This window comes from Ailuropoda melanoleuca, chromosome 16 (assembly GCF_002007445.2).
Source record: "Ailuropoda melanoleuca isolate Jingjing chromosome 16, ASM200744v2, whole genome shotgun sequence".
NCBI classification, from domain to species: Eukaryota; Metazoa; Chordata; class Mammalia; order Carnivora; family Ursidae; genus Ailuropoda; species Ailuropoda melanoleuca.
The window spans coordinates 8595180-8619243 of NC_048233.1; the positions used below are offsets into that span (position 1 = coordinate 8595180).

General features: G+C 42.0%; 1 protein-coding gene across 1 annotated transcript; it reads left to right on the forward strand.

Annotated features, from left to right (window-relative positions):
• The first annotated feature begins 1875 nt into the window (after nt 1-1875).
• Nucleotides 1876-9983, forward strand: APOBEC1 (apolipoprotein B mRNA editing enzyme catalytic subunit 1). Its single transcript, XM_011237199.3, has 5 exons — nt 1876-1891; nt 6624-6651; nt 8230-8627; nt 9002-9117; nt 9834-9983. The coding sequence occupies exons 1-5, from the start codon at nt 1876-1878 to the stop codon at nt 9981-9983; spliced, it is 708 nt and encodes a 235-aa protein (XP_011235501.2).
• Nucleotides 9984-24064: the final 14081 nt, after the last annotated feature.

The following is a 24064-nucleotide window of genomic DNA, read 5'->3' on the forward strand; positions in this document are numbered from 1 at the left end:
CTTAGATTTATTTATTTATTTGAGAGAGAGAGAGAGAGAGAGCAAGTGGAGGAGGGGCAGAGGGAGAGGAAGAGAAGACGATGCCCTGCTGAGTGCAGAGCCCCTTGTGGGCCTCAATCCCATGACCCTGAGATCATGACCTGAGCCAAAACCGAGAGCTGGAGACTCGACCTCCGGAGCCACCTAGGCGCCCCAGTTCTGAGTGTTCTAACACGAAATCTAATCAGGAGTGCCCTTGATGACAAGCATTCAATAGGAATTCTAATAGAAACAAACTCAAATCATACTCCACCTTAACCATTGCATGTGCGCCGTCCGTGAGCGTGGTCCTATGAGTTTCTTCTTGCTGCTGCAACAAATCACCACACACTTAGTGGTGTAAAACAACGTAAGTTATCGGATAGCTCTGGAGGTCAACAATACACAGCAGGGTCTCACTGGCCATATCTCCGCTTTCATATTCACACGGCTTTCTCTGACTCCAATTCTTCTGCTTTACTCTTATAAGGGTACTTTTGCTAATAGGATAAGGGTACTCATGATAGGATAATCTTCTTACCCCCAAGATCCTTAACTTAACCGCACCTGCAGAGTCCCCTATGCCGTTGTAAGGTACCACACTTACAGGTTCCAGATATTAGGAGGCAGACGTCTCTGGGGCTGTTCTTCTCCTTACCACGATACAACTCTGAAACACTTGACTTCCGAGGGATTGTCATTTATGATGTGGCCCTTCTGCCCCATCTTCAAAACTCTCACCTGCCACTCCAAACAACTGCTTTACTTGTGGAAGTTCTAGTTCGACTTTCGGAATTAAGGAATGTCTTATATTTAGGGCTCAGGTACAGGGTTCATGGTACTTGAGATTCAAATTCAGAAGCTCTAGATCTGAGACGCTAGAGGGAGGGAGCCTTAGGTCTTGAAAGCGGCTTCAAATCTGGGAGTCTGTGCTGCAACCCAGAGATGTCCGAGCCGGGGTTCAGGCAACAGGAGGCCGTGGTAATCTGGAGCACAGTATTCACTTTCTCAAGAAGGATGAAAAAATAGAAAGGGACTTGGCCATACACTTAACCTTAGCTTCAAAAAGGAAGAGAGATCACTTAAGACTTGTACACTAATTATCCAAATCAGAGGCCAAAGTTCTTCTGATTTTGCATCTAACAGTGCCCTTCCCCATTCCAACAGGATTGGGGGCAAAGAGCAAAATAGGAGGAAGTTAGAAATAAGTAAATAATAGCTGAAAGGCCAGTCCGTAGTGTCTTCACCAGGTAACACTGAAATTCTTCAGGTTACACAAACAGGTTAATTCTCCCTTCCCTTTGTTCTTCATTTGTGCTCTCTAATGAGGAATGATGGGTCAGCCTTAATTTAAGGAAAGGGAAAAGTTACTAAATTCAGATGTTATCAGGAAAGAACTTAGAAATTCAGATAGCCTCAGTGATTCACTCTATAAGATTAATTATTTGAGGGGCACCTGGGCGACTCAGTCGGTGAAGCATCTGCTTTTGGCTCAGGTCATGATCCCAGGGTCCTGGGACCTGGCCCCACGTCAGGCTCCCTGCTCAAGGGGGAGCCTACTTCTCCCTCTCCTTCTGCCCCTCCCCCTGCTTGTGCTTTCTCTCTCTCAAATAAGTAAATAAAATCTTAAAAAAGGGATTAATTATTTGAATCATAAGCTTTCTTATCAACACATTGATGCAAATCCCCACACCTTGTACAATCTAGATACCCAGTAATTGCCTGAGACTCAGGACTGAGTCATCCTCTGCCCAAGCCAGGTAGCAGGGGTCAAACCTACCGTGTTCAGGCATGTTGTTGGTAAGAGCGATCAGCACAATATATAGTTCCAGGGGAAAAGTCCGGTGACGGAGCACCATGGCTTCTGACAAAGGTAAACAGAACCCGGGGGCCTGGCAAGCTCCATATTCTTGAAAAGGGCAAAAACTTGTGTGTGTGTATGTGTGTGTGTGTGTGTGTGTGTCCTGCCTGTGCTTGTGTCCTTAGGCATTTTTCAACTTTCCTATTTATTAATATATTGATATGATTCTTATTTTTTTTAAAGATTGTATTTATTTGACAGAGAGAGACAGCCAGCGAGAGAGGGAACACAAGCAGGGGGAGTGGGAGAGGAAGAAGCAGGCTCATAGCAGAGGAGCCTGATGTGGGGCTCGATCCCAGAATGCCGGGATCACGCCCTGAGCCGAAGGCAGACGCTTAACGACTGAGCCACCCAGGCGCCTCTATTGATATGATTCTTAAATAGGGTTTATTATTGTTATTAACACTAACTATTCACATCCATAAATGATTTTGATCAGCTGACACCAAATCAATGCTTATTTCATGTAATTAAAAATTAAGTAAAAAATACAACTGTTAAATAGCAGTTGAAAATAGCAACAGAAGTGAAAGCACAAGGGCAAATTAAGTGACAATTTAAGGTTCAGTTACTTAATGTTGGAGAAATTCGTGGGAGAGGGAGAACACTTCAGGATGTGGAAGGAAATGATTTTCAGCTGAAGTGGGATTTGAGCTGGATCCTAAAAGGGTAGAATTTGGATTGGCAAAGGGGAAGAGAGTGCTGGTTGACTGACACAAAGAGCTTGAGAGAATTACAAAGACCGTGTGTGGAAATATAAAGAGTAAACTGGTTAGGCCGTGGGAGAGTCTGGGGAAATAGAAAGCAAAGCTGGAGGGAGCCCGGGTGGCACAACTGGTCAAGCAACTGACTCTTGTTTTGCTCAGGTCATGATCTCAGGGTCATGAGATGGAGCCCCGCATTGGGCTCTGCACTCAGCCATTAGTCGGCTTGAGGAGTCTCTCTCTGGTCCTCCCCACCACTCTTTCTCTTCCTCTCTCTCTCAAATAAATAAATCTTAAAAAAAAAAAAAAAAAAAAAAAAAGGACGCCTGGGTGGCTTAGTTGGTTAAGCATCTGCCTTTGGCCCAGGTCATGATCCCACAGTCCTGGGAGTGAGTCTGGGCATAGGGCTTCTTGCTCGGCGGGGAGCCTACTTCTCTCTCTGTCTGTCGCTCCCCCTGGTTGTGCTCTCTCTGTCTCTCTCTGACAAATAAGTAAATAAAATCTTTAAATAAATAAATAAATGAAAATAAACTGAAAAAAAAAAAAAAGGAAAGCAAACCTGGAGTGATATCATGGAGGGCTTTAAATGCCAGGCTAAGGAAATTGAGGTTGATCTTTTTGGTCAGAGAAAATCTTTGGAGAATTTTTGACTAACATAGCAATGACTAAAAAAGTGCTTTATTTTTTATTTTATTTTATTTTTATGGAAGGGGAGAGGCAGAGGGAGAGGGAGAGAGACAATCTTAAGCAATCTCCACACCCAGGGTGGCTCAACGTGGGGCTCGATCTCACAACACTGAGATCACGACCCGAGTCGAAATCAAGTTGGATGCTTAACCAACTGAGATACCCAGGTGTCCCTAAAATAGTACTTTAGACGTACCTAGCTGGCACTTGGTTCCTTTGTGACTGGAAGCAGAAAAGACTTGGAAGAAAAGAGACCCATTAGGAGACTTTACAGGAATGTGAGCATGATGATAGGAGAGGATATACAAATCAGTCTTGGGTTTTAAAAAACAATATATTTTTTCTCCATTATGCTTTTCCTCTATGAAAATTCTCTTATGAGTGGCATGTTGGAAAAAAGACTAAACACATTATTTAGTTGAAGTATCCGGGTAATTTCCCTGGACTTTCCTCCGAAGGTGGGGTGTTTTATCCCTCAAACCATCCCAGCTCATGTGGCTGGCATCACTGCCTTGCATCGAAGGGGTAGATACTGAGAATATATCTCACTCTCTCTGAAGTTCTCACTGCTGCTTCACCCACCATCAATACGACCTTCTTCTACAGGTGTGGCCTCTGTTTCTATAGGGCTCCCTCTGAGTGGACCTGCTGGTTCAAAGGCCCCAGTTTGGATTGTCTGAGAAGTACCCATTCCAAGGTGTTAGCCACCCACTCCCTCCTTCATCTCAATGCTTAAAATTCCCTGTACATCCTCTTAAGGATAAGAGGTTTAGTTTATTCTTCAGGTTGCACTTAGGATAGTGTTTCTTGACCCTGTCCTTATTTTTATTTTTATTTATTTATTTTTTATTTACTATTTTTTAATTTTAATTTTTTAGAAGATTTTATTTATTTATTGGACAGAGAGAGACACAGCAAGAGAGGGAACACCAGCAGAGGGAGTGGTAGAGGGAGAAGCAGGCTTCCCACTGAGCAGGGAGCCCGATATGGGGCTTGATCCCAGGACCCTGGGATCACAACCTGAGCCGAAGGCAGACATTTAACAACTGAGCCACCCAGGTGCTCCATGTCCTTTAAAAAAAAAAAAAAATCTGGTTAATTTCTTTTTTAAAGGTCCCACACTCCAGAGGGACATGGGTGGCTCAGTCAATCAAGTGACCAACTCTTGATTTTGACTCAGGTCATGATCTCAGGGTATCAAACCCCCCTTCCCCCCCCAAAATTGGGCTCCATGCTGGGCTTAAATCCTGCTTGAGATTCCCTGTCTCCCTTTGCCCCTCCCCACTGCTCCAGCACATGCCCTCTTTCTCAAAAAAAGGTCCCACACTCTAGCTAGAATCATCTTCCATTTACAGGGCACTGCACCATAGACCCTCTCTGGACAACCCCTCTACCATCTAGTACAAATGCACAAACAGATGTAGCCGGCACACACATACCCAGAGCTGGGGAGGAAAAATTTTTCCTCGACCCTCTTAGATTCTGTTTTTGGGTGCCTGCAGATTTAAACTAACAAAAGACAGATTAGCAAAAGAAAAGACAAAATTACCCAGGAGAGTTCACAAAAATGTGATTCAAAGAGGTGTTTAGAGTTTGGGGTTTACATACCAGCTTAACAGGAAAAGTAGAGAGGCAGAAAAGCACTTATAGGAAAACAAATAAACTTTTAGGATATCTAGATGGGCCTTTGGGAGACTAGATGGACATATTATGGTTTTGTGACAATGTCTGTGTGGGTGTATATCTTGAGTGGTAAGAGTCAATCTCTCCTGGTTTGTTCCGGGTATAGGACTTACGACAATTGATTTCTTTTGAGTTCTTTTGGAAATCTCTGCTTGTAGGAAAATAAGGGATTTCAGGGGGAGATAGTCTATTTTTTAATATCTTGAGACCCAAATAATTTTTAAGCCTCAGGGGCACATTCTGGATCCCTTAACACACACACACACACACACACACACACACACACAAACACACACAAAGCCTTGGGGCGAAAAGCTTCCCATTTTGGAGGAAGTGTCTTCCAGGTCTTGTGACTCTTCTTGGCTTAAAAACACCACCTCAGAGTTAAGGTTTGCTGGCAGGATAGACTGAACATCCTGCCTGCATCTCCACTCAGCCACTTTACCCTCAGAGGTGGCAATGACTTGTGCATCTCTCTGGCCCACCGAGAAAGGGTATCATGTAGGGGAACCTCTTGCTCTGTGTCTCCTCTTTCTTGGAAAAGAGGGATTGGTAATAACAACAATTGAGCTTTTTGATTTATGATCCTTTTCTCCCGCTTCCCCAAATTTTAGCTTTCAAATAACCAGGGAGCAAACCTTTAACATGAATTCTTGTTGCCAAAATAAATGTCCATGTTCCTCCAAATAAAACAAATGACTTGCATTTCTGCTTTCAAAGTTTTAGAATTCTGCACCATGAGTATTCTGAATTCAGGTCAGGCCAGTGCCCATTTCATCCCCAAAACTCTGAGTCCTGAGAGGCATGGGCCTCTAAACTCCAATACTTGAACTTGAATAGTCGTTACATGCTCTAATGGCTTCCCAGGACACTTCGAATAAAATGTGTGGCTTAGAATATAAACTCCATGAGCACAAAGATAGGGATTTGTTTTGTTCCCTGTTCCTGTACTTCAAAGAGTGCCTAACATTTAGTAGGCCCCTCATTAACAGCTCTACCAAGTGAGCCAGCCAGGCCCCCCGCCCCCGTTGTTTTTAATTAAGAAATTGCCAAGCTGTTTCCTAGAGGGGCTGTACCACTTTACATTCCCACCAGCAATATACGAGAGATCCACTTTCTTGGCATAATGTTGTTCTCTCTCTCTCTCTCTCTTTCTCTCTCTAGCTATCCTATGATGGATAGTAGTGAGATTCATGCAGTCATTTATTCAACAAATATCTATTGCTAACCAACATGTTTCAGGCAGTGTGATAGGGTCTGGAACAAGATATACCTAATCCATATCTCACATAATTTACAATTCAGTGTTATTATAGGCATATAAATACCAATCAAAATACAGCATGATTGCTATGATGAAGGAAGTATAAGAAGCTAGGGAAACACATAAAAATTACATGTAGGAGCCTCTGAGGAATGACTTTCTCATTGCACTTAATCACTCTTGTCGGAGCCTTAATGAGGATTGCTTGGCTTGGGATTAGGTAAATAGATTTCAGCAAAGCCCTTAGAAACTTGCTTTTCTTGATGGTCTAATCCAATTAATACAGGAGAGAATCTTTTAACTCCATTTTCTGGTATGGTTTGCAGGGTTGGAAGAACAGAGTATTTTTTTCTTAGCTAAATTTGTATGTGGGTGTTATCTGACACAATCATCTCTTGGTCAACAGGTCCTTCAGGTGGAGATGCCACCTCGAGGTAAGAATAATACCATCATAGTGAGCACTTGATTCAGCCAAGAATAAGTGGATTTACGAGCCGTAGGACTAGAGCTTTCCATATCTTTCCTTTCTTCTTTTATCATGCTCCCAGTTTTTTCTTTTTGCCTTTTCTAATTTCATTCTCTGGGATTATTGCTTTCTGTATCTTTGCTTGTATGTCTTTTGGTTTTTGTTTAAATAAATTACCTTCCAGCTTTGTCCCATTATTGCCTTACCTTTGTTTCTTCTCTGTTTAAATCACATGGTTGTATAGCCATTAGTGAAAAGTCCAGAGAACTCATTTGTCACTTTGATTTCATTTTTTTGTTTTATACTATATGCCCATTTTTCAGACATAGCATTATAGCAGGGGGTCTTCCGTCAGGGAATATATTATTTCATGATTGATGGAAGGACTGATCTACGTAATGAATAAATGTAATACTTTATGAATGAGTGGAAATATTAGGATGTAATAAGCTGGTGACTCAACCGTACTGCAAAGAGTCCTCAGCACAATCCTGAGTCTCCCCTGAGTTCCAGCTTTGACACATGGAAAATATTAAATCTAAAGATGTCATTGGGAGGGGCACCCGGCTGGCTCAGTTGGTAGAGCATGTAACTCTTGATCTTGGTGTTGTAAGTTTGAGCCCCACATTGGGTGTAGAGATTACTTAAAAATAAAAATCCTAGGGGCACCTGGGTAGCGCAGTCCTTAAGCGTCTGCCTTCGGCTCAGGGCGTGATCCCGGCGTTAAGGGATTGAGTCCCACAACGGGCTCCTCTGCTGGGAGCCTGCTTCTTCCTCTCCCACTCCCCCTGCTTGTGTTCCCTCTCTCGCTGGCTGTCTCTCTCTCTGTGTCAAATAAATAAATAAAATCTTTAAAAAAAAAAAAATAAAATAAAATCCTAAAAAAATAAATCAATAAAGATGTCATTGGGAGAAGTTTGAATTTTTTTCTTATGAGGAATTAGGATACAGAATTTAATATGGAAGAATCCTGAAGCTAACTTTCTCTCTTCTTAGGCTTGGCAATAGAAACATATTGGCAATTTGAGACTTCTACACCTAAAATCTAGTTAGANCCCGTAACGCCGGGATCACGCCCTGAGCCGAAGGCAGACGCTTAACCGCTGTGCCACCCAGGCGCCCCCAATTTGAGACTTCTACACCTAAAATCTAGTTAGGGCATTGAGTCATGGTGAAGATTAATGTTTGGGACATGGCAACTCCATGGTGAGATAGAAAGATTAGACTCTAAAGAGAAGCCTTTAAAAGAGAAACAAGGACACATTTATACCTGAATTCAAAATTACCAGGTAATGGTATAGAAAGAGTGGTAACCAAATAACAGGAATTAAGAACAATCTCTTCACTATGCTTGTGAGAGAAATTCTGGTAATTCAAATGGACCCCCCTAGATAACTTTGAAAAATAGAATAGAAAAAAAAAAAAAAAAGAAGTTTCCTGAGATGTCATGTTTTAGATCTGCCTGATAGAAGAGGGGAGCAGGAAATGATTTCCAAGATCCCTCTAAAGATAGCATGACAACATGGGAGTGCTTTTTGTGTTTCAGGAGAAGAATCGAACCCTGGGAATTTGAAGTCTTCTTTGACCCCAGACAACTCCGTAAAGAGGCCTGCCTGCTCTATGAAATCCAGTGGGGCACAAGCCGTAAGATCTGGCGAAACTCAGGCAAAAACACCACCAACCATGTGGAAATCAATTTTATAGAAAAATTTACTTTGGAAAGACAGTATTGCCCGTCCATCCACTGCTCCGTCACCTGGTTCCTGTCCTGGAGTCCCTGTTGGGAATGCTCCAAGGCCATTAGAGCATTTTTGAGTCAACACCCTAGTGTGACTCTGGTTATTTACGTAGCACGGCTTTTCTGGCACATGGAGCCACAAAACCGGCAAGGACTCAGAGACCTCATTAACAGTGGTGTGACTATCCAGATTATGAGCGTCCCAGGTAAAAACAAAGAACAAAGAATCTTGAGTGTTCATGAGAGACTATAGTGCTGGCATGTTTCAAGGCCAGGAGATTGATTATCCCACTCTGGAAGTCTCAGAAGTGGAAGTCCAAAATAACATAAGAAAGGACCGTGTCTAAATTTCATGGTAAGGAAGTATCAAAAGGAGGACTCCTTTCTCCATTCCTGCCACTATGACCTCTCAGAGCCATCTTCATCTTTGTTCTTTTTTAGGGAGTCTGGGCGAGTGTAGCCCTTCTCCAACGACAAAGAGGCTAATGGGCTTTACATGAAGTATATCTATAAGTTGGGCTCCCTTTAAAGTAACTTTCTGCTGTATTTGTTGAATAAACCAAGATTTGTGTTTCCTTAGAATATGATCATTGCTGGAGGAATTTTGTCAACTACCCACCTGGGAAAGATCACTGGCCAGGATACCCTGTGCTATGGATGAAGCTATATGCGCTGGAGCTCCACTGCATAATTCTAGTAAGTTCCTTTAAGGGGCAGAGATTCTGATGCCAAAAGAAACATCCGTCTTCAAACTTCTTTTCTGATGAATTGGCATGTACTTTCCTCACCATCTCTTTGCCATTTATACTGAAATTTGGTTAATTAACTACTTGATCCATCTGAAGAAAATGTGAGAACAAAACAATCTCTTTGTAGGAAGAAAGAGGGAAAAGGGAGTGGATAAACTGGTCTAAGAGCTATGTGGACTCCACGTTAACTTGATATTATTATTATTATCATTATTATCACAACACTTATTGCCTCTACAGAATTGCAGATATTCTCCTTTCCCGTACTGGTGTGTGCCATCCTACTGAAGAAATGGAGGTGTCCCATTTGTATTCTCTTCAAAGTTGTTCAATAGTCTTCCAACTACTGTTTTAAAATGTTTGTTGTAGGGTCACCTGGGTGGCTTAGTCAGTTAAGCGGCCAGCTCTTGATTTTGGCTCAGGTCATGATCTTGGGGTGCAGGGATCAAGCCTCACATCAGGCTCCACACTCAGCAGGGAGTCTGCTTGAGGATTCTCTCTCCCTCCGCCCCCTCCCCACTCTCCCATTCACACTTCTCTCTCTCTCTCTCTCTCTCAAATAAGTAAATAAATATTAAAATAAAATAAAATAAAATAAAATAAAATGTTTCTGGTAATAATAGTATGAAGAAAAATATTATTTTAACTTTTTTTTCCTTCCAGAGTCTCCCTCCTTGTTTAAAGATTTCAAGAAGAAATCAGAATCAGCTTACATTGTTCAGACTTACTCTTCAAAATTGCCATTACCAAACTATTCCACCCCATGTCCTTTTAGCTACAGGGTTGATACAACTTCCTGTGACTTGGAGATGAATAGAATGGTTCCTTGTGTACACTGTTTCCATTGCACACCCTGAAGACCCACAGAAGAGTGAATGCCACTGGAATGTAGAAAATTTGTGTTTCTATACAAGAAAACTTGTGTTTCTATATATCAACAACAAATTATCTGAAAAAAGAAATCTTTAAAAATCCCTTTCACAACTGCATCAAAAATAATAAAATACTTAGGAATAAATTTAACTAAGGAAGTGAAAGCTTGTATACTGTAAAATCTGTGACATTGATGAAAGACATTGGAGAACATGCGAATAAACGAAAAGATATCCCACATTCATGGGTTGGTAGAATTAATATTGTTAAAAGGTCCATATTACCCAAAGTGATCCATAAATTCAATGTAATCCCTATCAAGATTCTAATGGCATTTTTTACAGAAATATAAAAAAATTCTGGGGTGCCTGGGTGGCTCAGTCGTTAAGCGTCTGCCTTCGGCCCAGGGCGTGATCCCAGAATCCTGGATCAAGCCCCACATCAGGCTCCTCTGCTGGGAGCCTGCTTCTTCCTCTCCCACTTCCCCTGCTGTGTTCCCTCTCTCGCTGGCTGTGTCTCTCTCTGTCAAATAAATAAAAATAAAATCTTAAAAAAATATATTAAAAAATTCTAAATTTCAAATGAAACCACAAAAGACCCTGAAAACCCAAAACAATTCTGAGAAAGGACAAAGCTGGAAGCACCACTCTTTATTTCAAACTGTATTCCAAATCTGTGTAATCAAAATAGTATGGTACTGACATTAAAAACAGACACATAGATCAATAAAACAGAATCCAGAGCCCAGACGTAAACCCATGCATACATGGTCAACTAGTATTTGACAAGGAAGCAAAGAATATTCAATGAGGAAAAGATAGTCTCTTCAATAAATGGTAGTGGGAAGATTGATTTCACATGCAAAAAAAAAAAAAATGAAACGGGATCCCTGTCTTACACCACTCAGAGAAATTATTTCAAAATGGGTTAAAGACTTAAATGCAAGACCTGAAACCATAAAATTCCTAGACAGAAACATGGAAAAAAAAGCTCTTTGACATTAGTCTTGGTAAAGATTTTATGGTTGTGACACCAAAAGCACAAGCAAACAAAGCAAAAATAGACAAGTGGTACTATAACAAATTAAAAAGTTTCTGCACAGCAAAAGAAACAACCAACAAAATGAAAAGGCAAACTATGGAATGGGAAAAAATATTTGCAAACTACACATCTGATAAGGGGCACATATCCAAAATATATGATGAACTCATACAACTCAAGAACAAAAGAACTAGGGGCGCCCGGGGGGCTCAGTCGTTAAGCGTCTGCCTTCGGCTCAGGGCGTGATCCCAGAACCCTGGGATCGAGCCCCACATTGGCCTCCTCTGCTGGGAGTCTGCTTCTTCCTCTCCCACTCCCCCTGCCTGTGTTCCCTCTCCCGATGGCTGTGTCTTTCTCTGTCAAATAAATGAATAAATAAATAATAAAACAGAAGAACTAAACAATACGATTTAAAAATGGGCAAAGGACCCAAATAGACATTTTTCCAAAGAAGATACTCAAATGGCCAACACCTACATGAAAAGTTGCTTAACATTACTAATCATTAGGGAAATGCAAAACTACAATGAGATATCACCTCACACTTGTTAGAATTTCTATCATCAAAAACATAAGTGATAACCAATGTTGGTGAGATTGTGGAGGAAAGGGAACAATTGTACACTGTGGGAATATAAGTGGTAGAGCCACCATGGAAAACAGTATGGAAGTTCCTAAAAAAATTAAAAATAGGGGCTCCTGGGTGGCTCAGTTGGTTAAGAGTTTGCCTTCAGCTTAGGTCACGATCCTGGGGTCCCAGGGATTGCACCCCACATTGGCTCCTTGCTCAGTGGGGAGTCTGCTTCTCCCTCCCCCTGCTCCTTCTCTCTCTGCCTCTCTCTCTCTCTTGCTCACTCTTTCTCAAATAAATAAATAAATAAATAACATCTTTAAAAAAATAAAAAATAGAGGGGCACCTAGGTAGCTCAATGAGTTAAGCATCTGGCTTTGGTTCAGGTCATGATCTTGGGGTCCTGGGATCCAGTCCCACGTTGGGTTCTCCGCTCAACAGAGTGTGCTTCTCCCTCTCCCTCTGCACCTCCCCTCTGCTTGTGCTCTCTTGAATGCTCTCTCTCTCAAATAAATAAATAAACTCTTCAAAAAAAAAAATAACTGAAGTAACTCTAGGACATTAAAAGAAAATTAAAAATAGAACTACCATATGGGCACCTGAGTGGTTCAGTTGGTGGTTGAGCGTCCAACTCTTGATCTCAGGTCTTGATATCAGGGTCATGAGTTCAAGTCCTGTGCTGGGAGTGGAGCCNGGGGAGCCCACCTAAAAAAAAAAAAAAAAAAGAACTACCCTATGATTCAACGTTTTTTCTGGGTATATATCTGAAGGAAATGAAATCACTACCTCAAGATATCTGTACCCCATGTTCATTGCAACATTGTTTACAATAGTCAAGACATGTAAACAATCTATGTGTCCATCAACAGGAATGAATAAAGAAGATGTGATGTATATTACACACACACACACACACACACACATATGTAGACGTGTGTACACATACACATGCCCACACATGAATATTACACAGCCGTAAAAAAGGAGGAAATCCTGCTATTTGTGACAACATGGATGAAACTTGAGGGCATCATGCTCTTTAAAATAGACACAGAGATACAAATACTACATGATCTCACTTATGTGCAGAATCTAAAATAGAAACAAAGAAAGAGAAGATTAGTTGTTGCCAGGGGCAGGGATGAAGGTAGTCAAAGGGTATGAACTTCCAGTTTTAAGATGAATAAATTCTGGGGATATAATGTATCACATGGTAATGATGTTTAACAATACTGTATTTTTTTTTTAAAGATTTTATTTATTTATTTCAGAGAGACAGTGAGAGAGAGAGAGAGAGAGCACACACATAAGCAGTGGCAAAGGGTGAGGGAGAAGCAGACTCCCCGCTGAGCAGGGAGCCTGATGCAGGGCTTGATCCCAGGACCCTAGGATCATGACCTGAGCTGAAGGCAGACGCTTAACTGACTGAGGCACTCAGGCACCCCAACAACACTGTATTGTATACTTGAAGTTTGCTAAGAGAGTGGATCTTAAATATTCTTACCACACACACACACACTGACCACTGACACACACAACTGTAACTATGTGAGGTGATAAATGTGTTTACTCACCTTATCATAGTAATCATTTTGTAATATGTATTATATCAAACCATTATGTTGTACCCCTTAAACTTATACAATGTTTTTTTGTTAACTATGTCTCAATAATGCTGGAGGAAAAAAAAAAGAGAGAGATTTAAAAAAGAATCTAGAAATTTTACCAAACAGTAGTATCATGGATTGTGTCATCTATTGCCCTGTCACAAATTATTCCAATACCTTGTGGCTTGAGACAACAATAAATATTTATTATGTCAACTTCATCAGGAATTCCGGAGCAACTTACCAGGGTGTTCCTGGCTCAGGATCTCTAAGATGCTAAAAGGAAACAACTCAGGTAGGTTTTTTCCCCCACAGAGTAGGTTGACTTGAATTTTGTTTGTGAGACAAGACTGATGTTGTCAGTCTTTTAAAAGATAAGTTTTAAACACGGAAGAGAGGAGAATAAACTAGCCAGGGAGATAGTGAAGGGAGATCACAGGATAATAGTAGACTCAGTAAGTAATTACATAGTTTGGGGCAAGAGGCAAAGAGGTCCAGAAAGAATGTATCCAAGAAAAAAAGTGAACTTCCAGTTTTCCCACATTCTTGCCAACACTGGGTAATGGAAAAACAGCCCCTCTGGGAATTGTCTGTTATTATCCTTTCCTCATTTATCTGTTGGTTTTGCCATCTCGCCTGTGTTAATATTTGTAAGAGAGCTTTGTACATTAGAGAAAACATACATTTCTGTCATATGTATTTTTCCATCTTTTGTTTTTGTTTTTGTTTTTGTTTTTCCCCTTTGGAGAAATGTTAAAATTTTATGTAGTCAAATATATAAATCTCTAGTTTCTATATCATGCTGACAAAGGTAATTTGTATATCGGGACTGTGATATTGTGAATTATAATTTGAATTGTAATAAATACATATTTGGTCTTCATCCATATTTCTAGCACAGAGCTTTCTAAAACCCTTGGAATTTCCTAAGTGGCTGGAGGGATGAGGGATTAAAGTATCTTTTGTTATGTTAATGAGGTAGCTTTGGGAATGCCTTGGGTCACTTAAGAGGAGTGGTTGCCCAGGGAACTGACCAAGTGATTAAAAGGTTGGAACTTTCAGTTCCAAGTTCCAGGAGGGGAGAGGGGCTGGAGGTTAAATGGATCACCAATGGCCAACGATTTAATCCATCATTGCCTAAACACTGGAGCCATCATTTTTAAAAAGCCAAAGGGACAGGGTTTGAAGAGCTTCAGGGCTGGTGAACAGGTGGAGATTTGGGGAGAGCATTGTACCTGGAGAGGGCGTGGAAGCTCCCATCATCTCCCCACACCTTGTTCATTGTATCTCTTCCATCTGGTTGTTCCCGAGTTATATCCTTTTATAGGAAGCTGGCACTCTAGTAAGTAAAAGGTTTCTCTGAGTTCTCTGAGCAGCTCTAGCAAATTAATCAAACCCTAGGAGTGGGTTGAGGGAGCCTCTGATTTATAGCCGGTTGGTCAAGAGCGCAGGTGACAGCCTGGACTTGTGATTGGTATCCCATTGCAGGGAGTTGTTGGAAACTCCCCATTTGTAGCCCGTCAGTCAAAACACAGGTAATAAGCCTGCCACTGGTGTCTGAAGACAAGAATGAGGGGGTGTGGGGGGTATGCAACAATCTTGTGAGACCGAGCCTTTATTCTGTGGAATCTGGTGCTATCTCCCAGTACATAGTGTCAGAATTGAGTTGATGATGCCAGCTGGTGTCCTGGGCATTGCTTCGTGGTGTATATGGGCATAATCTCCCTCCCATGTTGGAATTGGGTCCAGAACCTCATTTAGGGACCCACAAAATGGTGGCCAGTCCGGGTCACAAAACTAGCTGAAACCTAAGTCAGCCCGTACTTATGAGCCATGCTTCACGCTTAAAGGAGCATCACATACACTAATCACAAACCCCCACCCCCACTGTGCTTCAGCTCACCCTGCCCTAGAAAACAGGGTCTGCTAGCCTTATAAGGGAATCCCTGACATCCTAGCTAATCATGCCAGGTTTCCAAGTTGTGGCTTCTAACGACTTACAAAACTCACTTTTGGCCAAACAGCCCTCAGGAAGAGTGCTACATAGCTTGTGAGGCACTGGACTTCCCCCAGTCCATGGATGATTTTCCCTTGAGGGAAGGAAATCAAACTTGATACTAAATTGTTTTACTTTGTTTGACAATACTTCTTAAGACTTTTACCTCTACCACAGAGTATAAATATATTCACTTATCTTCACCTCCTCCCACCCAAGGTCGGTGGAGAGAGTTCACAAGAAAAACTGAGTAGACCCACTATGTTACAAGGGCCCATTTGGGATGGTGGTCTTAAATTTATAGTCTCTAATCTCCCTTTCGTGCGGCATTCTCCAGTCGCACTGAGCTACTAAGGTGCAGGCATGGAGAGGGCGGATGGGGTTTTAGCAGATAGGAGCAAAAAAGTGAGGGGCAAAAAGCTTCAGATGAGTCTGAATCTGAGTTGGATAAGAAAGAAAATGAAGGAGATGACTGGTAGGTTGGGAAAAGTCAGAAAGGTCAACCAGCTGGAAATCCTGATAAGATCGTTAAATAGGTCTTGTGAGTGTTATTTCAACAATGGAGCTTGAAGAATAGTATGTTACGGTCAGAAACAGGATGGGTGAGCTATTTCGAAAGCCAAGTAGCTACAATTGATACCATTGCTGAGGGTGTGACCAAGGGAGTCTGTGTTGAGTTTGAGTAGAAAACTAGAAAGGAGGAGGAGGTCAAGTAACTGAGAGGTAAGCCCCGTTATTGTCTTGCTGTTTTCTGGGTGTTCTTAACAAGTCAGAATTTTTCTTGGTGTTCTCACGTGTCTTTTATTTATTTTTATTTATTTATTTTTCCATGTTTCTTCTAGTAGATGAACTCTGGAATAATTTTGTGGAATTCTTAAAGGTCTGTTAGAATTTTCAAAATGGCGTTAATGAGGCTGTAAATGCCAGGTAAAAAAGGCAACTTTTCCTCTATTTTCCAATAATGTGATACTGTCATGTGTCCATTTCTTCCCAGCTAAGCTTCTTGAAGTAATTGTGTAGACCCATTATTTTATTTACTTGTCTTTTGCTCCTCAACGCCTTTGGAATACCTGTGCTAAGGACAGAGACTCTCTTCAGTCTCTGGCTTCCTGTACATACTTGCAGAGATTGAGTAAAACCAATTTGGGAAAATAGCGGTGACTAAAACAGACCCCACCTTTGCTTTCATGGTGCTCAAATACTAGTTTTCTCTTACCATAAAAACACACTTCTCAAAAGGTCTCATCCATCTCCGTGGCTTCAACTACCACCTGTAATCAGAAATGATAGTCATAATATATTAACAGTTGATATCCCCCAAGCACCAACTAAGTCAGAACATGGCACCAGCCAATCAGACAGCTAGTCTGGTTGCCCTGTAATGTTGGCTGAATATCAGCCCAACCTACAATATATAAATATCTTATGATAATATGATGTCTGAGAGTTCAGAGAACAAACTGGAACCACCGGACTGCTCTGCTCGAGTTCTAGCTCTGTTACTTCCTGCTGTGTGACCTGGGGCAAGTTACTTTACCTGTTTGCTCCAGTTTCATCCTCTAAGTGGGAGATAATAGAGTTCTTCTAGGGTTGTTAGAATCCCATGGAGAGCATTTAGAACAGCCTGGAATATAGTAAGCACTCAATAAATGAAAGCTGTTATTATTCATTATTCTACAACTATGTCTCTAATCCTGACCTTTCCCTCCCCTGAATTTCAAAGGTATAGATTAAGTGGCTTCCCCCACCCTCAGTTATACTGTGGATGCTTGGGAAACCTACAAGTTTCAGTATGATTAGTAGAGACAGCCTAGTAAACAAATCGGGCAAACAAATTTTGTATGTACTTGATTATAGGTACTGGGTTGGATCGGGGAAAGTAATAAAAACAGCAAATATATAAGGTACTCATCACATACCAGGTACTGTTATAAGTTGTTCATATGTGTGGCCCCACTTAATCTTAGCAACTGTACCATCAAGTAAGTACTATTCTCATCCGACTTTATAGATAAGAAAACAAGCACGGAAAGGTCAAAGGATTTGACCAAGGTCACGTAGCTGCTAAGTTTTAAACGACTGTGCCTCCAGACTTAAGCTCCTTGTCACAACACTCTGCAGCCTCACCAAAGAGGAAGCAGTTATTTGTGGCATAAAGAGCATTTCTTACAACTCTCTTTATATGTCAGATCTCTTTCGCTCTGGATTTTACAATTCTAAAGTATCCCCCGGAGGAACAAGCTGTGGACACTTGTTCTGCTAGTTGATATAACAATATATCCTTTCATTATACCTGGGATCAGGACCCTGATGCTGACTTACTTTTTGATCTTTTAAACATCTGATCCTTTATCATGAAAGATATATTCTTCATTTTAATATAAACAGTTAGTTTTCTGAGATAGAACCATTTCGGTTTGCTCAAACAGCCCTGCTTCTCTGCCTAATTATTAAAGAGGAAATGAATGCTGCTGGAAGCAAAGTGAAAGTTGGAGTCAAAGGAACTAACGAACTTGAATCACTCTCTGAATAACTACCTTCAGAGCAAGTGAACACACAGATATGTGTACCTATGTACACAACTGGATAATCAATTTTGACCTGCCCACAAAGAAGTAAAAAAGTACATAATTTTTACATAGTATAATGAGAAGGATTCTATTCATGTTTCTAGTGTTGATGACAGTCACTTAGCTTCACCGAGACCCTATATTTTCTGAGAACTGGCATCCTTTGAAACTGGCAAGGCAGCGTTTCCCAAACGTAAATCATCAGAGACAAATTACAAATTTTCATGTACAAATACACTGGGGGGCTCCTGGGGGACCCAATCATTAAGGCTAGGCTCAGGTCATGATCTCAGGGTCCTGGGACAGAGCCCCACATGGGGCTCCCTCCTTAATGGGGAGTCTGCTTCTCCCTGTCTTTCTGCCCCTCTCCCTGGCTCATTCTCTTTCTCTCTCTCTCAAATAAATAAATAAAATCTTAAAAAAAAAAAAAAAGAATACACTGGATCATCTGGAATAACTGTTTTATAATAGAAGTGTCAATGTCAAGAGACGTCTAAAGGAGAGCACCAGGTACTGAACCAAAGAAAGAGGAACAGTAGCTTGAATAGATTAAAATTATGGGGGCGCCTGGGTGGCACAGTCATTGGGCGTCTGCCTTTGGCTCAGGGCTTGATCCCGGCATTGGGATCGAGCCCCGCATCAGGCTCCTCCGCTGGGAGCCTGCTTCTTCCTCTCCCACTCCCCCTGCTTGTGTTCCCTCTCTCGCTGGCTGTCTCTCTGTCAAATAAATAAATAAAATCTTTTTAAAAAAATTAAAATATGGGACAGAGGAGCCATCCTGGGACACAGGATGGAATTCTGAGCTTAAGCTATTGCCATATAAGTGATTGCCATATTTATTTTGTAGTATATACATATGAAATCTCAACTTTGTGTGAACCAATGTGAAAACATTTCATTAAAAATAGTATCGTAACTTTCTTAGTTAGGAAAAAAAAAGTGTGAGAGTTTATACTCCAAGTAGATGACCACCACAAGCTCCTTCTAATTTTATCATTCTCTCGTTGACTGATTTTGCGTTTTTAAGACTCTAGTTCCACTTCACCAATCATTATGAAGGCCTTTGCCAACTTCTGTAGCTCACTGGTTTCAATATTCTTTATCTCTCCTGGCTTAATTTTGGGTTTGGATCTCATCTCTGATAAAGGGTACAAGCAGTCCCTGTGGGATTTAAATCAGAAGGAAAAAAAAAAGCCCATTTTCATGGACCATGACAGCTTTAAAACCCCAGGGGCAGATTTTATTTGATTAACACTCAGAGGTGGTTGTTTGTGCTGTGCAGGTTTCACGGTCCGAAGATTAGAACAGCTTGCTATGCTTCAACCTAGCCCAGCTCTGTGCCTGTCTCGCTGATGGTGTGTGACTTCAGACAAGTTCTCTCCTGAGCTGGCCTCTCCACAGCTCACCTGTCCGGGTCCTGACAATCGCACCTTCCCCTTGCCTCTCAGCCACGATGTGGGACCCCTCCTAAGCTGTTACTAGCCCCAGGACACTTCACTTACTAGCCCCAGGACACTTCATGATCTCTTTTTGGCTCCCTTAAGTCCTATTCTCACCTTGTAAATAGTTAAAGTGTGCCGTCTGTTGCTGCTGGCATTCTGATAGTTTTTATGAAATCAATGGGAAATACATTCTTGCTTCTCCCAGGTTTGTAGGCACTCGCACTATTTGGTGATTGTCTTTGTGAACTAGCATGTGGATGCATGTATCAGTTTGTCGTTATGGCTTACAGAGCCAGGAATAAAGCCAGGAAAATAAATAAAGCCAGCCCTCAGCTTGGACACCGGTATGGAACGGGACGTAAGCACGCCTCTTGTATACCCAAGCATGCAGTGCAAGCAACTGGATCCTGTCTTTGGGTCACATGGTCTTCCCACCGCATCAAGTATTAGAGATGGCCAAGGACTCAGAGGAAGGCCGGCAGTTTCCCAAGCATCTACTCTTTTTCATTTTTATTGGAGCTGGATGCCGGTTTGTGAGCTAGAAGTTTCAGCAAGGGTGTATCTGAATAAAGAGGGGCTGTTGGAGATGAGAATCTAAAGGGTTTATTAACTCTATCACCACAGTAGCTTTACAAGGAGGGGACAGTCTTCCAGCTTGGACTGGAGGTAGGGGAGACCTATCAAGAAGCAAACCAGTCAACTTCCGTAGCTTGAATTTTCTATTAGTACTTGATGTTTTCACTTTATGCTACAGCTTATCAAATATCTTAGAAAAGCTGGTGGGTGGTGGAGATCTTCCCGGGCTTGTGATAGTGCGGAGTGGTTTGAGCAAGTTCCTAAGGTAAAGGCAGAACTGCTGAAGAATGGTGTGCTCTTGATGGAGGAGTAAATTCTTCTATGGGATTTCTGCGAAGGTAAGGTTGGTGAGTCAGTCACATTCTCTGAGAGAATAATGGCAGAGGCTTTCTCCTGGGTTCTGACTAGTCATTAAGTAGAGGGCTTGCGCACTGTTTTGCAGAATAATCTAAAATGAGAGCTGTCTAGGAGATTATGTAGTCGGGTAAGCAATAGAGGGAGAATAAGCTCAAGTCTTCAAATAATAAGGAAAATTACCCTATATCTTCCTGAGCCCCCAAATCCCTGAGGAGGGAAATGTTTGTACAGTTTTCCTACCTGTATCTCAAATCACATTTCCATGGAGAGTCACATGCTTCCTTAAGAACTTCCTTATACCATAAGGGAATAAACTTTTCAGCCTTCAGTAAAGTTTTATATATCACTTCAAGTCATTTTTGTCCCTGAAACAACATATATTCCCTGTATGATGAGTAAAGAATAATAAAACCATGCTGAAATATAGATTCGAGGCTGCCAACGTCCTTTACACCAGCCTTAAAGTTGAGGCACAAATTAAAAAGGTATTGCAGGGGGGCGCCTGGGTGGCACAGCGGTTAAGCGTCTGCCTTCGGCTCAGGGCGTGATCCCTGCGTTATGGGATCGAGCCCCACATCAGGCTCCTCCGCTATGAGCCTGCTTCTTCCTCTCCCACTCCCCCTGCTTGTGTTCCCTCTCTCGCTGGCTGTCTCTGTCTCTGTCAAATAAATAAATAAAATCTTTAAAAAAAAATAAAAAAATAAAAAATAAAAATAAAAAGGTATTGCAGGGACACCTGGGCGGCTCAGTCGGTTAAGCAGCTGCGTTCAGCTCAGGTTGATCTCGGGGTCCTGGGATCGAGCCTGGGAAGGGCTTCCTGCTCAGTGGGGAGACTGCTTCTCCCTCTCCCTCTGTCCCCCCACTTGTGCTCTCTCTCTCTCTCAAATAAATAAATAAATAAATTTTTAAAAAGGTAGTTCATTGCATATCATGGAAACTTCGTCTTCTAAGGAAATAATAAAACCGTGTAGGGATGGAAAATGTTCCATTCTTCTACGTTTTGTGGCCAGTGTAATAATTACATTGACATAAGACAGATTAACAGGAAGAAAACTAATTTAATTTTATATGTACAGTAGCCCCATTAAAATATGAGACTCAAAGAAGTGACCAAAGCAGGGAACTTTTAGACAAAGAAACACAAATTTGTGAAGAATTGGCAGGACAACAGGGTTTGAGCTTCAGACAGTTACATAGTGAAGAAGTAACAAGACTTGCTTATACAGCCTTCTCGGTCCTAAATTCTCTCTCTGTTGAGAAGGATGCCTTCCACCCTCCCCGTCCAGGGAAGGTACCTTTCACACGGGAGATTTATCTTCTGCTTCCAGGAGGATGAAGGAGGGTCAGAGCGTCCTCCTTGCACCAGCTGTTTCTCAAGTTCCTTTGATTCACAATAGTCAATATACCGAAGTGGAATATTTGGGGGTGGCGTATTCGCTCCTTCAACCAGGAAACGTTAAACCTGAGAATGACAAGAATCTGCCATCTGTGTTTGATAAAACAAGAGACACTCTCAGGGGTTGAAGGGAATACCCAGTGCAGTATATGACCTGGCTGGGCGGTGAGGGCATTCTCAGGCTCGCTAACTAGATGCATTCACGGCCTTGGGAAAGAGGCGTGTTTAAGATACAGTCATGTGTGATGGGTCAAGGAGATAGCTAGGAGCTATTGTAAGACCTGTAGGCATGAGGCAGTCCTTTGTTGGGGCATGCTTTATATTCTTTTATGAGATGATCAGTTAAGGGCAGCCATAAGAAGAGACTGAGACACTCAGGAAAAATTTACTCTATTCACAAGTTCTAGAGACAGGAGGCATAGCATGTGACACAGGGCCCCATGAAAGAACATCAGAGTGGTCAGGAAGCAGAAGACTGGAGGGAGGAGAAGGTTTAGGGGAGAGACTGCATTGGAGTTTCCAGGGAGAAAGGCAAGGCAGGGTAGGTAAACAGTTTAGGACTATCTAGTTTGAATAATTTTTTTGGGCTCTAACCTGTAGAAATCGTCCCTCCTTGCCTGGTATCTGGCCTTGGGATGAATAAGGAAGAGGAATTTTGCCTCCTGGGGCATATGGGCCAACTAGGGGAGGTATGGCTGTGGATTTGTTAGTTTGACGTCAAGGACATGCTGGGTCCTTGCTCTCTCTAAGAATTGGCTAGTCCCTGGAGGGGTAGCCTCTTCCCACCCAGAAGGTGGTTGTGTTTTGTTTTGTTTTTTAATTTTACTGTTTTTTTAAAGTAATCTCTAGGCCCAATGTGTGGGTCAGGCTCAGGACGTTGAGGTCAAGAGTCACATGTTCTACTGACTAAGCCAGCTAGATGATTCTTTTTAAGGTGTCAAAATATAATACATAGAAAAAGTTTAAAAATATGTACAACAGGGGCGCCTTGGTGGCTCAGTCGGTTAAGCGTCTGCCTTTGGCTCAGGTCACGATCCCAGGGTCCTGGGATTGAACCCCACATCGGGCTCCCTGCTCAGCGGGGAGTCAGCTCCCTCTCTCTCTGCCCCTCCCCCTGCTCATGCCCACACACACGCATGTTCGTTCTCTCCCTCTCTCTCTCTCTCTCAAATAAATAAAATCTTTAAAAAAATATATGTACAACAGGGAACCTGGGTGGCTCAGTCAGTTAAGCATCTGTCTTCAGCTCAGGGCTTAGGCCATGATGCCAGGGACCTGGGATAGAACCCCATGTCAGGCTCTCTGCTCAGCGGGGAGACTGCTTCTCCCTCTCCCTCTGCCTGCCACTCCCCCTGCTTGTTCTCTTTCTCCCTCTCTGTCAAATAAATAAATAAAATCTTAAAAAAAAAAGAAAAGAGTGCTTTAAAAAAAATATATGTACAACACAGGGGACCCTATTATGTATCAGTTGTTTATATGGAACATTAAATTTATTTGTGAGTTAAGTAACTATTGGCCAATTGGCATGCTCTGTTTTGTTGGTGTTTAATTAAGTATTTATTTACTTTGCTTTTCAGGAATTTGGCAATGGATAGCTGGGTATTTTAGAGGTGTTCGCTTTTAGGTCTCAAATAGTTTTTAGACCTCTGAAAAGTTTATAAGGCCTAGGATAGCTGAGACTCTAGGCAATAACCTAGTTTACCAAATCTCATGATGTCCTTTATCTACCTTCACATTTTTTAGGAGGGATTGGCTGTGGTAATCTCAAATTTTAATGGATATCATATCAGCCCTCCTCTCAGTAAGACCAGACAGATTCACCCCTGACTAATGTACTTGCAATCCTTGGCTTGCTGTGATACCAGGCATCAACTGATCTGATCCACTACAGAAAAGATAAAGCTGCCTGCTCTCCATCAAAGCAGCACATATTTATTATTTGTGCCTCCTGGACAAGAGAAATTGTAGCCTGGGTGCAGGCAATCTCAGTAGAAGTAAGAATCTGCTGCTGAGCTTGACCTGTAGCCTGGTTTAAGGTGAAATCAACTGGGCGCCTGGGTGGTTCACTTGGTTAAATGTTTGCCTTTGGCTCAGGTCATGATCCCAGGGTCCTGGGATCGAGCCTCACGGGGGGGGGGGGGGGGGGGGGGTCCCTGCTCAGTGGGGAGTCTGCTTCTCTCTCCCTGTGCCCCTCCTCCCCACTTGTGCATGCTCTCTCTCTCTCAAATGAATAAAATCTTAAAAAAAAAAAAAGATTCCCTCGCCCCTACTCTCTCTGCCCCTCCCCTCCCCGCATGCTCTCTTTCTTACAAAAAAAAAAGATGCAATCAATCAGAACAATGTCTATATCAAAGGTCTGTCATGTTTCAGATGATCTTCTAAGACAGTGATGGACAAAAGAATACAAATCCTGTAATTCTCCCTCATACAGTCAAAGTTTATGAAAGAACAATTTCTGATTAGTG